This window comes from Pleurodeles waltl, chromosome 10, assembly GCF_031143425.1.
Source record: "Pleurodeles waltl isolate 20211129_DDA chromosome 10, aPleWal1.hap1.20221129, whole genome shotgun sequence".
NCBI lineage: Eukaryota > Metazoa > Chordata > Amphibia > Caudata > Salamandridae > Pleurodeles > Pleurodeles waltl.
Window position 1 is genome coordinate 949,243,331 of NC_090449.1, and position 15,519 is coordinate 949,258,849.

General features: G+C 39.9%; 1 protein-coding gene across 1 annotated transcript in view; it reads right to left on the bottom strand.

Annotated features, from left to right (window-relative positions):
* CASD1 (CAS1 domain containing 1) overlaps positions 1-15,519 on the bottom strand; it is a 103,712-nt gene that overhangs the window by 46,119 nt on the left and 42,074 nt on the right. Inside the window, exons 6-12 of the mRNA XM_069211759.1 lie at positions 14,705-14,749; positions 12,874-12,997; positions 10,035-10,249; positions 6,290-6,715; positions 4,722-4,811; positions 2,603-2,722; positions 29-185 (exon numbers count right to left, since the gene is read on the bottom strand). Coding sequence (XP_069067860.1) covers positions 29-185; positions 2,603-2,722; positions 4,722-4,811; positions 6,290-6,715; positions 10,035-10,249; positions 12,874-12,997; positions 14,705-14,749 — 1,177 coding nt within the window. The remainder of the gene's footprint in view (positions 1-28; positions 186-2,602; positions 2,723-4,721; positions 4,812-6,289; positions 6,716-10,034; positions 10,250-12,873; positions 12,998-14,704; positions 14,750-15,519) is intronic.

The window sequence follows — 15,519 nt, forward strand, 5'->3', positions numbered from 1 at the left end:
ATAACAAAACAAGACACTTTTGCCTTACCATTGGCCTGTTTCTGAATAATCTGCGGCCAGACTGCCAGTGTGGCATAGATGACAACGAACCAGAAAGTGACTAGTGGAACAAAGTAGTAGAACTGGTATGGTCGATCCATAACTATACACAAAACCACAACAAGGAAGTTGAGACGAAATACTACCTGCAAAAAAAAAAAAAAGATACTCATCAACAAAACTACTTTTCAACGGCACCCAATACCATGTTCTGTAGAAAAAATACATTCAACTTTCTTAGCTGGAGTGTAAAATCCCACAGTGGACATGACACTTACTTGGCACTCTTTGCCCATGAGACGCAGGGCCTCCAGTTAATACAGAATCCTGCAAATGTGCTAGATAATTGCACCAACTAGTTAACCTAGTAAGTACATTAAAATCTTGGAAACACATCTCCCTACACCAAACGAATTTGCAACACATCAAGCTATCAACTACAAAACACCAATTATTTTCAAACTACTCCTGACAGATTACAACTCACAATCACCACCAGACTCTAGTCTGCAATGGACTCCTCAGGCCCAAGGTTAGAATATAGTGATCCCAATTAGTGCTCCAAGGCCGTACCAATGGCCGAATCCGTGACATATAATAAACTAATAAAGAACGATCCTCTGATGATCTTACACCATAGGGTCATTCAAATTAAAATGTATCATATCTTCTGGCTGGCAAGAAAACAAACACTGTACATGTATAGTGGGATACTAGGCACCTAGATCATCTGTCCCCATGCATAAAGTAACTTCACATCCCACTCACAAAACAATTGGGTTACAAGATTTAGCAGTGCAAGTAGGTCTGCTTTGTGAATCAAAGAGTTTTTGAGTCATTGGCAGGTTTATGCACTCAATACTTCATTATAAATACACTGTCACTCTTCTTTGCACTCATGCGTCTATTCATCTATTCACGACTCATCGGAGTATTCACTCTCTGACACAACTGCAATAAAACACATACAAACTCAGCAACATTTACAAGACGAACTAAAAAAAATAACATACTTTTGTCTAAACATGGTGGGCAGGTGCTTGCACTAACAAAACCAAACATAGCAGTGGATATCTGTCTTGCAGAAGTATTGCAAATAGTCTATTGTTTTAAAGTTCCAGTTGGCCGCCATAATTACAATCAACCTGGTGGCAATCTTGAAATGCTAGAAATGGTAGAACAATGGTACTTTGTGGAAAATGGCATTCTATACGGGTCTCCTGATCTACAGGAAGTCGCTACATGGGTTGCAGCGTACTATAGATGACCGTAGAGACAAGTAAACAGTGACTTGTTAGGACTGCCTGGAGAGCTGTGGTACCCTCATGAACAACATTCAAGGAATGAAAAATGAACAACTATTATTGAGAAAACTAAAGGACTGGCCAATCAGCCCTAACGTTTAAACACATTTCTTTTCATACATGTGATCAGAAAATGCAGTCATTCACAGTTCACTGCCATGGTATGAAGCACAGTGTAAATGACAATCAGAAAGACCAACATCAGAACAGCGCTCATAAAAAAGCTCTCTATGTATCAATATGAGTATATATTTATGTGCATGGAATTATTATTTATTTGTTTTATTAGACAAGCCTCGCAGGCTGCTAAGGAGACATTCGAGCAAGAATTATTACAGTGCAAATCTATTCCCCCCTGTGTTTGTCAGATGCAGTAACCAACATCACAATTAACATGTCAGGCCTAATGACTATCATAAAATTTCATAATAAATAAAGCAGGCCTATAGCCTTGATCACTGGTTGCTACCATAACTAGCTCAGTCCCGCAGTATAGAGTATAAACTTTACCCCAAGTCAAAAAATTCAAAATAAGCAGTCCTTTCAGTGGAAGCAGGCAGATTTAGCCCAATCAAATCATGTACTAAGGGGCATCAATGTGTGTGGAGCCTGAGCCCCTTTCTCAGCATAAAGCTACTTTTTGTTGATCACATGAGGTAAGGTTACAATTGCACTGTTAAGCCAGACCTAAACATCCTTGCAGATAGTAGCCATGGGCATCCCATACCGTTCTCAAACACAAAACCGCCCTCAAACACAAAACTGCACTTTGAAGTCTCAAATTGATGATGGAAGGGGAGGAGACCTGGGCCTTCAATAGATTCCTCATGACTGCCCTCCTCTCATCTGTCCTGTTGCCAGCACACCATAAACTATCTAGTTATCTAAGACACTTTAGCAACATTATGCTGTCATGTGTGTCCCTGAAATATCTTCTGCCCAATCAAAACATGTACCTACATGTGAACGGAACCAAAACCCCTCTTTGCAAAACTTCTGAAAGCTCTTTATTAGATTGATCACATTACGTCTGGCGACAACTTCACTGTCAAGCCAGGCCACAAAACATAACCTATATCAACGGGTTGTTTAGTGAGGACTAGAGAACAAAGGAAATATCAGCATGAGCTGTGAAGCAACAGGAGAAAAACAACTGTTTGTTAATCGATGCAACCTCTTGGTAACTGGAAACTGCATGTCCTAAAGCTATGGCTGAAGTTGGTAAATATGCTGCATCTTGAGAACATGGTCAAGCCTACCTGGCATACTCTATAGAATCCAAAGTCTCCTTTCAGCCAAAAGAAAGAGAAGTGTCCATAGCCTGTCTGGAAAAGGTATGCTGCAACCAAAACTCGAACATGCATGTAAACAGGCAAAAACTGTAAAGAAAGTAAACAGAATAGTATTAATTCATTACATACCAGAGCCCGGCTATTTCTAAACTATCAATGTTGCTATTGATAGCAAATACCATTCAAGATCACAGCAGATGTTAACAGCGAAGGTTAGCTTACTGAGTCATCTTCCCAGCCTAATCAGGAATATCCAACCAGTTATTATTTACACACTTCTCACGCCACCTTTCTTCATATCTTTTAATCATCAATAATCTCACCAGCTCGATCAAGAACTAATACCAGTGGTCTTCAAATGAAGAAGCCCTATTGAACAGTAGGTTTTGGAGTCATGCCTCAGTGAGATGACGAGATTATTTGGCTGTGAATGTTTAAAGTGTGAATGCAGAACTCCTGTCTGAATAACAGAAAGTCTCGAAGTTCTCATAAGTGTAAGAGTGGTTATGTGAGATCATGCCAGCTTTCTGCAGTGATGGTAGCTTGAAGTATTTGTCTGCAAAGGAAACTGGCGGACAAACATTCTGAAACAGGGCATCCTTACTATGAGACCCCAGACTGGCTGCAGTTCCAATGAAGGTGGAAAGAGGGGGCTAAATTGCTGAAAGACATGGCCCACTCTGAGCTGCTGCTGGGCCTCTGGCGATATGACATTTACAGAAGTCAAGAGCCGACGCTAGGTGGCAAAAATCTTGCTCCTGGAGGGGAAGGCAACTGGGATTAATGACCAGATAATAATGGCATGGTAGCACATTTGAAAGCTCCTCATGGAAACTGATAGGTTTTACAATCGAGATTCCCAGTTCTATATCCGTTCATACAGCATTACGGGTCCTTTGCATCTCCCAGGGCTTGCAGCTGGAGAGCCAGGGATCTACATTTTCTTTTGAATTTGTCAATAGATTTCTACAGAGCATCAGTACCAGGGAGGCACTGGCACTCTTTAGGTTATGTGTTCTGTAAACTGAGAGATAATATATCAGCAATAATTAGTTCACTTTACCAGTCTGGGGACAGTTCTTTCCTAAACAAATTGGTCCCTAGTTTATCCTTACAAGAAGGAGCGCACAGAATTATCTGTTCCTGAGAACAGGGGGGGGGGGAATAGATCTTAGTTTGAAAATAAAATTAAACACATGCTAACGAAGATTAAAAATAGCTTCCTAATCTGTCCTTTCTGTCATCTAAAGAAACCATGACAGATGCACGAGCCCAGATAGTGAGGTACCGGCTATCTAAGCATGTTACTTTATCCGTGCATAACCCTGATACCCATCATTTTTAATGTCATTTTTTTTATAGGTTTTCAAATAAAAACATGCACTGAAAAACGAATATAATGCAGAATAAACCGTGATCTCTAATGCTCTGAATGGAAGCTGCAAACTCTGAAAAATCAACAGATTTACTGGTGTTTCATGTTTGCATTTACAGAGTAATGTGGAAAGTGTGTACCTTTTGAAGGGCACACAATATATACAAAAAACATACGGAATTGGTCTATTTACCCTCTGTCCGTCGAAAAGAGATAAAGGATGAAATTTAGCAACAGCTATTCTAGTTAGATAGAAAACTATTTTCAGAGCGAACCAATGACTAGAATGCTCTGTTCTAGGCTTAAAAGACCACAATGATCTAAGATAAAGGTTAAAAAATAGAACAATGCAAACTGCATGACCAAAGGATGGCATGGCTAACGACTGGCTGGCTGTTCCAGCAATAGCTAATGATAACGTATCATAGAGATCTGTACCCAGTTGCAGACTACTTCAAAAAAAGTCGATATGCTTCTGTCGATTCATTAGCAAACTACTGCGAATACAAACATCAGATATATGTTTACTATTTTCGTTGTTTACTGGTGCGTTCACAATGTGTTTACTCCCCATTAAGTTAACTGTATCTGTGCCCTGAATATAGAAAGAGTATGAAAAGCAGGATCTAATAAATCTACTGTAGAGAAATTACTGCAGTACATTAAAACAATGTAAAGTGTATACTGCCAAAGCTAAAGGCCATCACTCACAGAACTTGCTCCGGAGATGTGGTAGATCAAGATGACGAGCTGCATCCAGCCTTTCCATTCATCAGTCTGGTCTCTATTTAGCAGTTTCGTCTAAACGGGCATTACAAAAAATCATGATCGTGATCTGTCACGAGAAAGCATTGTAATAGAAAAGCAAAGAAGCATAATAATTGTCATGAATGTTTTAAACGAAGCCAATAGACGTTTTAATATTGATTTGAGAAACACAACTAATCACTAAGGCCCAGCAGGAAGGTAAAAAGCCTTGACTACAATGCAAATCTAAAAGACGCAATCAATTTATTTCGCTTTTTTGTATTGCACAATTGCACTAAAGTGCTCCTCTGGGTGTGACAAATGTGATTCCATTACCAGGGCCATTGCCAGTCTACCCCCGTTGTTGGATATCAACCCCAGAGCACTACAAATATATAGGCACTCCAGTTTGCCCGTGTGAATATGTCTACCGGGCCAACTTGGAGGCCTGTGAGTAAAAACATAACACTGGAGACACTGATCTGAATTTTTCTGGATCACGTGTAAGCTGCGCATCCCTGACCTTGTTATGTCTGAATATGGATAGCTTGAACTTTGATAGAACTCACCCTTCAAAATAGAGACCAAAGGGTGCACCGTTCAGTGTTGATTTGGCCAGATAAACATTTTGCACTGTTTTCGCTCTCGTAAGGGAGGCTAAGAAAGTAGTCACTGTCTGTATTTCTGTAATAATTACACGATGGACGCTCCCCGACACAAATGTCCCCCACAAAGCTAACAGTGGCGTTGGTGCACATCCATATCATTCACAACAGCAGCAACCACATATACCACAACAGCACAGAACCTAAGCCCAAAAAAGACTTTCCATTACAACCCAAGCTTTAGCAACAGTAGTGACCATAGTAGTAGCCACAGCTGCCAACATGGCAGAGGGGACAACAGCAACAGAAACTGCCAACACAGCAAGGACATCAGCAACCACTGTTGTAAACACAGCAGAAACTATGGCATATACCACAGCAAGGACAGCAGCAGCAATCATAACTATCAAAGTAATGGCCACTGCTGCCACCACATCAAGGACAACAGCAGTCATGACAAGAGAAACAACCGCAGCAACCAGAGTTATCACAAAAGTGGCAGCAGCAACATGAAGAGCTGCCATGAAAGGAAAGACTACAGCTGCTGCTATGGCAAGGACAATAAAGAAGGGACGACATCTACCACTATGTCAGGTACAACAGCATCAACAACAGCTGTCAACAAGGCAGAGACAACTGAAATGAAAACAGTGGTAGCGGGGACAACTTTACACCACCTGTAACCACAACCAAAGCTGCAACAAAAGCTGCCACTAGAGTAGCAACAACAGCTGTCATACAGCAACAGCCTGTGGCACCACAAGCTTGTGGAATAAAACACAGGACAGATGAACAAATGGCGGTATACAATATTTAACCGCAGGCCTAAGGCAAATTACTTCTGAGCTAAACCATTTAGCTGATAATAATAGTTTATGTCCATCACTGACAAACATATACAGTTTAATAAAAGAAGAAACAACCTACCTCTTTAGTGCTTTCAATGTAAAATACTCCCAGAACCAGAATGTAGATGATCGGAATGAAGAAAGATGAATGAGTGTAGAACTTATTTTCCTTCATAAATAAGTCAGCTCTATCACACAGATAGAAGTAGGTCATAATCAGACCCAGTTTGCAGACTGACTGCAGCAGTACTTCCAAAGTAGAGGCAGCAGGGGTGGCAGTGGTGGGCTTCCTCTCCTCTCCACTTTCTAGGTCAGTGCATGGCTTGGTCCTTCGATGGATATTTCGATGTATCAATGTCTGTATTAAATATCCAACAGCCGAAGCAGCAAAAATACAAGCAGCTAGTTTCTGTATGAGTGTGAGAGGGGAACGAGGCTGGCAGCAGGAACCATCAACGGGTTTTACTATTTTATTGCAGTAGGCATTCATCAGAATCATAGCGCTCTGTCAACAGAGAATACAAGGTCTCAGAAAATATATTAATACATAACAGGCTCCTCACAGAAAAAAAAAAAATCAGAAAGTCTAAATACCAGTCGTACACTCAGAAAGTATAAGGCAGATTAAATGTCAAAATCAGATTTCAATAAATTCATGGCGTGTCTTCATTAATAATGCAGACAGTAAGTTAAAGAATGTTTTAAAAAGGGCGGCAATGCTTATTAGTGTATGTCCCCTATTCAGAAACACCACTATTAACAGACTGAATATATTGAAGATTTGTAGTCTTCATTTAGTGGGGCCCTCACGTCAGTCTTCCACCAGTAACAGAAGAAATCAAATAGTTTGTATCTAGCAGCCATCTTTAATTTCCAAATACCTCGTTGTAGTTTGGTAGATAACACCCACACATATCCTATGTAGACATTCACAGAAGATGTATTTCAAATGAAGAAACCAACACTTTCGGTGGGCAGTTTATAAACTATTTGGCATAGGTCCCCAGCATTCACTTCCTTGTCTCGAGCTGCCAACAAAACAATTGTCCTAATCTGCAGTATTATAATGAATGCTAGATTATTTAAGAAAGGTTGCTCTGGAACACTAATCTATAAAGACTGTCACCAGTCAACATGCCATACTGTTGTTTTATATTTTTTTAAATATAGGCTTATGTTTCACTGTAACTATGTATCTCTATGGTTATCTACAAATCAAATCGTCCATCTGTTAGGGCTATGCGGAGGCAAATTTTTTTGTAACACTGGCGTAATTTTGAGAAATGTTGTGTTAAACCTCTTAAGGGAAGTGGCAAAAATTAAAAGCTAAGAATGGCTACAAGCATAAGTGGTGAATCTATAATTTTTAATTGGCCTGGCAACACTACAGATATCATACTGTAAGAAATTTTATATAAAGAATTGGTGATGTCCTGCATAAGGCAGTTTTCACAAAAAATACAAACTTGCAAAGCAAATTTGCCAGTTTCACTGGCAATACCTCATTGGTTTGGAAGGTACTTCGAAGGAGGCTTAAAATAATATACCTGGGGGGTCAGTTTTGACTCAAAAGGTACATTCGCGGGCCTTAGGGAACTAATCAGTGAGAAGGCCCAAGCTCTAAATCGTGCTTTTGGGAATTTAGCAAAATCAATCCTCGGGCGCCCTCTCAAGCCGATGACCATAGTAATGGGAGCCTGGTACAGAAATAATGAGGGGAGAGGAGGTGGCCCTATTAGATAGGCTATTACTTAAATCGTATAAGCAAGTCTTTCGGCTACCCAGATCGGCTTCACCGGCCCAAATTAGATTGGAGTTTTCCCTAGTAAAGCAGTCCCTGGATAGATTGCCCGCTTTTACTATGGCTTGCTATAAACTAAGTCATGCTACTAAGGGAACGCTAGCTAACCTAGTCTGGGAGGAAATTAATTTGGAAAGGGGTAATAGTAATTTCAAGGAGCATTTGGAAAAAAGTATTGCACAGTTAGAGCTGGGTGAATTATGGGGTAAATCACTGCCGTCTTTTGCCTTTAATAAAGCAGTAAATAAATCTGCCAAAAGCTTACGCTGGCTAGGAGATATTGAAGAGCTATCCAAAAGATCTCATGGATGGTTGGTTTTAAACTCGTACAGACTAGGCACGGAACCACCAATTCTGTCTGCTCCTTTGCCCCTGAAATATAAACCGAGCCTTTTATGGCATAGATTGGGAGTTTTTCCAACCCTTGATTTTTTACCTAAATGGAAAAAGGAGGCTGAGATACAAACCCAGGAATGCAGATTATGCCACCAGACAAGAGAGACAACGATTCATGTGGTTTGTATATGTCCAGTTCTCCAAAGACAGAGAAGGGACCTACTGAGAAGGGAATTTAACGCTCTAGGAGTTCGGTCCCGTAGGCCAGCGGTCATGTCAGCATTGGACCCAAGTAAGGGAACGGTAAACATCAGGCTAGTTCAGTTCCTGAGAATTTGTATTTCCCGTGTCTCTACCCCTTCGCTTCCGCTAACAAAGGAACAGGGGCTGCCTTCTAATGCCACGGACTGTGAGGAATCGACATGTTTTTGTGATGAATGTCGTTTTATTTTGATGAATTATTGTTTTAATGTCGGAAAGATCCGCCTGTAAAGCCTAATTGTGATATGCAAGGTCGTAATGGACACTAGGATCACAGTCTAGGAATCGCCCCTGGATTTTAGGTGTTTCTAATATGGGGTATTGCACTCTGGGATTGTGAGTACAATAGCTCAGTTTGCAAAGACTAAATGTGATATGCCATGTCAAAAGGGATAGCAGGATTCTCTACCTAAGATCTGTTTCTGGGTTTTACTTTTAGTATGTGTATGTTTACTCAACACCTTTCCACCCACATTTCACTGAAAATAAGAGCTTTTGTATGTTAACAGAAGAGGGTATTGGGGGAATGGGCAAGATCACCCCTGGTATTGTTAACTTGGCTTATTTTTTTTAATGTGTTTTATGGTTTTTATTAACTATTTTGTTTATATATATCAGTTCGGATTCACTAGTCATGCTTCTGGCTAATGAATATACTTAAATAGGACTGGGGCTCTGCAGTAAGCTGTAAATGCAAGGACAGATGGTGGTGACAACAGCCATTTCTGTCATTTTAAAGTTCAATGGAGAAATAAGAAAGACAGACGGTGTTTAAGAGTGGAAACTGTAGACTCAATCATGGTTACACAAGTAGGTCCCAGCAAGTGCAGAAAAACCCTACTGCGGGGCACGAGCCACTTGGGGGTACGATGACGAACAATTAGCTTGCAACTATGGAAAAGCTTTCAAAGGCTGTTGAGTATATTATGTAAGGGGCATGCCAACAGGAAATAAACAATCCAAATGAGTCAAAATGTAAGTTTGTGAATTGTTGTAGGCACAATGATTCGCAGTTCACATCTGGCACACTGCATCTAATATTTGGACTGGTGTAAGATCAGTCAGCATGAGTGGCTTGCTCAATATGCTAAAGGCAATATCCTTGTATTTGAGAAGTGAAATTCACCAGGAAGGAATTGGTTTTCGATCGGGGAGAACATGGAGGACACCAGCCCATAACTGTATATTCTAACAGCTATGTATTGTTCAAGCCTTAACTATATTTTGGATTTTTTTTTTTTTTTTAACAGAAACTTTAGAATTAATTCCCACCACATAACAGAAATATGCTCACCACGTTGAAACATGACAAACAAAAGGCAACCCGAATAATATTGAAAATGATAACTTAACTAGTTCCACAGTGGTACCTGCTTTATCAAATATATGTAAAATAATTCTGGAAGTAGTAACAAAACACACTTACTATAGCTCTGCTTGATTCAGGGATATGAAGACCATCCAAAGATTCTGTAATGGTGTCCTGCGATATAAGTTTAGAGACACTAAAAATCTTAATTCTGGATTTTGAATTTCTGGCACTGCTGTTTAAAATACTGACGGCTACTTCATTGTAGGCATCAATCTTTTCATTGGTGATCATTTTTCTACTTTCACTCAGGAGATTTTCATTAACAGGATCTATTGAAAAGAAATACATGGTTGTACTGCTTTTCTTCCAATTATCATCAATTAGGTAAAGCAATAATGTAGCTGTGCACTACAGTTCATTTATTTTTGGTTGCAAGCTCTCTACTAATTAAAACCACGGGTAATTTTCAACACTTTAATCAGGTGGAGAACCAAAACCACAAAATATTTGTACATAAAACCTGGATGCCATAGGCACACACCTAAATTCTGCATAAACTCCCATAGGTAGAAAGTATTGCTCTGCCCAATCAAAAAGGAATATACGAATTAGACACTGTTCATGACACCAACCGTTCGAGAGGATGGCATTAAGGTGAGAGTCTGTTCAATGCATGCAACTGTATCTCTTCACTACAGTTTCTGATGCTACCATCTTGCTTCCCAAATTACAGGCTAAGGGCACCATTTCAACGAAGGACTAGTCAAAACACAAAGGAGAGTTAGCTCTACTAAGAAGAGTGAGATATGCAAAAGAAAGGTTCTCTTGGTACACTCTTGCTAAAACAAAGTAGGATTCAATCTGTGGCCACACAAACCTGAACATTTATACAGGTACGAGGTTCGCGGTGATTCCGTTTTCTAGCAAAGAGAACTTACTATGAGCCATAGTCACCAGACTAACTATTCTGAGCAATGGGGAAAATATATTACGTCTCAAAACTGGTCTACCACCGCTCAACAGACTTAGTTTGTCAACTTATTGAGAGGCTTTCCAATACTAACAGGTCACCTTTGTCTATCCGGGTCAAACAAATTTCACACTTCTGAGGAGATCCATTCAGACTGATGTTTATAGGCAACAACAGATAAACAATTATGTTTGTTCACTGTGTTCACTTGTTCAGTGGTGTACCTTTCCTGTTCAACAGATATCTGCACCACTCATCTTATCAAGCATTTGAGCAAGACAGCAAGTGCTCATTTCCTGGCTTAAGAAATCTTTAGCTTTTTTACACTATGAAGAGAACCCAGACTCCTACACAGGAGGTAATGCTGGTTCACTGACATCTGGGGCAAATCATCAATACTTGGTCCAGACATCTTCCTTATAACACTACCCATCCCAGTTAGCACGAGAAACATTTCTGCTGCTTCTGCCAAGTATTGATCCTTTTTTGCGGCACTGCATGTGGAATACACATTTAAGCCAAAGGATGTGGAAATGCATCGTGCAACACACCCTGGTTAGTAAGATTCCTGCTATAGAAAATATGTTTCAAAGACTAATTAGTCCAAGCATTATCTTTTGTCCTCCTGCACTAACTATAAGGAGAAGTAAGGTTTTCCAGATTGACACCTGAAATAACAATAAATGCAACTTTGCACAGGTAATTAAAGTAACCAGGATGAGCAAGGCTGCAGCTGTTAGCCCCCACCCCCCAAATCAAGGAGGAAGAAAGGGATCTAATCTTTGGAGGCCTGTTATTGGGGTAGTAGGGCTTGAAAACTGAAAAGAACAGGCATGTTGTAAAATATAAGGCAGAAATGAATCGAGGAAAGAAGCATGGCATAAATCACAGCCCCCAAGGGTATGACTCAGCCTTACTTGACTTGCAAGATGTTCGCCATATTGTGTATCACAAAGTGGCATTATACAAATTGGTGGCCATATTCAAAGTATGAAAATGCTATTTTCTATGCTTTCAAGGTGGTCCCCATGTTTGGTTATGCCATGATTCATTTGCAACGCGAGTGCCATCTTTAAAGTACACTTTCAAGACAGGCTAGCCACTCTACTGGCCTTGCCAATGTTGCAGCATTTTAAAAGCATCATGCATTGGCAAAGACAATAGTGGCAGCTATCAGAGTGGGAGATGGGTGGAATTAGAGGGGGAAGGAACAGGAGTGTTCTGTGGGACAAAAACAATGGCATCACCAAGCGAGCTATCTGGCAGGCGTTATATGGCAAGGCTTCACATCTTCAGCCTCATCTATGGAAAGCCCTATGAAGAGTTTATGGACTTCCTCAAGTCCAGGAGAAGGGTATAGAGAGGTACAGAGAAGGGGACAGAGAGGCTGAGGAGTGCAAAGGGAGAGTCCAACAAGCAGAGTAAGGCTGGAAGGAGTGTGGTTGGGGAAACAAGGGAAAAGGCACAAGAACAGAAGGAGCAGAACATGCACTTCCATGTAGTGCTAAATAAGAAATGAAAAATAAAAACTGTATTGCACAGTTGGAGCTGAGTGAATTATGGGGTAAATCACTGCTGTCTTGTAGTTCCATGATGTCAGCTGTGCAAGGATACAACTCAGCCAATCAAAAGCAAGGTTAAAAAAACGTAATGCTTGTGGGATGAAAAAATTGAGATAGTCAAGGAAAGCTATCCTTTTAGGTAGAAGTGGCTGACTTAAAGCCTGATAAATAGTATTGTATGTACGGCAGTCTGTGCGAGACAGCTGATGCGTACTGTAGTGAGATCACAAAAACAAGTCTTTATACAAGACTTCCTGCATAATTTTCAACATGAATCTTATTCCAATGTAGATATAAAAATTCGACAGGTATTCCAACTTTAAAACAAATAATCATGCATTAAATAAATGTTGCGAAGATCGAAACCAAGAGTAATGTAAAAAAGCATCTTGCAACTATTACATACAACATGTTACTTCACCTTGTAAGGCCCAGTAAACCTCGGTGGTCTCTGCCAACTTTTCTAGTATGAGTGCAACTGCAGACACGTTGGCTTTATACTGCATGAAGGATTCTGTGCTGCCATTGTGAATCTTGATAGACCACTAAAGAAGCAAATACAAACCAAATAGTACTTTAGTAGAAAAATATTGGTGCCAGCAAACAGAATGTTCTGGAAGCTGTAGCAATCTATAAGATGATGAGGTAAAAACATTCAAACAGGTATGTATGTGTTAGTGGGAATGTTCGATCAAAAAATTATTTCACAGCTTTTCAATACTTTGGTATGTTTTTCGATGGCTTCAGGGACAACTTTTGAGCCTTCCCTGGTGCTGAAACAGAGCAGTCAATATGGTGCACTTATTTTTTAAAAAAAAGTAATGAACCTCAGTACCACAGATAACCATACACCTTTGTATTCTGCACACACTGTTTATCATTGAGTGGCAGACATTGCTTCAAAATGGCTGGCCAGTATGTTACACTAAACTTGGCACTTTTGTGCTTTCATACAGAGGACTCCAAATGAAGCTCTTTGCTTCTCATTTGTCTCCTTCACAAAGAAGAAACTTACCAGAAGGTAAGTTTAACACATTTTGTTTCTCTCCTTGGGTGATATGAAGGGACACGACTTGGGCCTTTGAACAGAACCAGTACAATTATGCAATTATAGGGAACCTTTTTTGGGAGTCACACAGCATGTCACTTGTAGACACGACGCTGGAACTTCATCAATCTCTGGAAAGGATCATGGGACAGATTACAGGGTGAACAAAATTTGGGCTGGGCAATGACACGTGAACTCCCTATCAATATACAAAATGTTGCCCCCCTCTTATAGGATGAACCTGTAACCTAACTGTGAATCCTAATTCACTGACATTAACCTAAAATATGGGTCCCCCTCTTATGGGATGAAACAATCACTACCAGGAATCAAGTGCTTCACTGTGGATGACGGACCTTTTGACCCAAAAAGAAGTGTGGTAAACCAAACACAATTACTTCAAGACCACCCCAACATCTCCTGGGTAAGGCTGTGTCCCATTATTGAAGGGACAAGAAGAAATTAGGAATTCCCTGGGGATCCAAAAAGTAAACCACTGTCAAGAATAATATAAAAATGAAGCAAACGTACATGTAACTGCATCACAAGATGTCACAGTGATAAATGTCATTTAACATATTATCATTGTTGTCTTGGGTAAAATATTTTGCTCAAATCCTTTGGCAGTGTTGCATGGCCAGAGTAAGTTATGGTATTTGTAGGAGCTCTACCTTTATGCTACTACCCACCCTTTATCCTAAACATCAATGACTGAGTTGTGCCCTACATGGCCTGAAAAAGCCCTTAAAAATCGACAAATTGGGTCTGCAGTTTATTCAGTATCAGTGTAGCATTTCCTATTGAACTTAATGAATTTAGGGAGTACATATGCATGGAATTGTGATGTGCATCAATCGCTTGCTGTGGAAATTAGCACTGCTTTCAAATTATGATTTCTCAGGTGATGGCAAAGACACCACATGCTGCCTTCTGCTGGTATAAAGGTAAGTTCTTAGTGAGATGAAGAAGAATCTTATTCCAGCCACCATATCTTTTCCCTCAAGACTTAGAAGAATGTCCTAGAACTTTTGGTTGGCATTGTCTACTATAATTCAGCTGTATTTCCTGTAAGTGGAATAGCCCTTGGCTAATCAGCTTAGCTTGCTTAGAACTACTTAGCTTGTTCATACACTAATCTGTAACGAAATCATATAAATATAGGAAAAGCAATGATGTAAATACAAGTAAAAGTAACAGTGCTTACCGTGGCTGCTCCCACCACAATTATGTGAGGTTTAGAAGGAGAAGTCTGAAGAACAAAGGAAAGAAATTATCAGTTTGATGGAACACTGAATTTAGTCAGTGTTTAGACAGTAAGGCCAATGGAATTTCCCATCTAAGAGTGTTTGGGGCAAAAATCTATGTTTTGTATGCTATCTGCATTTGATAAACTGTACAGTGCATGAAATGTATCTTTTATCAATAGTATCTTTTTTGCAAACCTTAAAAAATTGCAAAGGGAACTCCTGAACATTCAACCTAACACAATTCTTCCAACGTTTGGGCACACTTTTAAATTTGCTCTGTTCCATTTCTTTATTTTCAGCAGCTCAATTACTTTTTTTCCTTCTTTTTGTTACTATTGAAGCTCCCTGTGCATAATGAGGAGTCCATCTCAATAATGTTATTGCTTATGATAGATGTTGGAGTTCAGGCAATTGTATCATTATCAGTCATTAATAGATCCTAAGAGTATTGCTAAGCTCCTTAACTCTGCATCATTAGCTCTCATGTTACATTTTCAGCTTCTCCCCACCCAGTCACTAGTTGTTGATCTTCATATAATTTTAAAACATTTAACTGAAATGCATGATTTTGTTAGATCTTTTTACAGATGTGGTCAACTCACCTGAAACCCAGTTTCACATTTTATAGTGTTCCAGTCGTACGCTACTTTATTCAAGCCTCCACCGACCCCATATTGGGACTAATGGGCTGCCTGATATGAATTGAGCTTTTGGCTGGTCATGCAAAACAGATCAAAGTACTGCCTATACCGTATCCTCCCTTGAAGTCCAC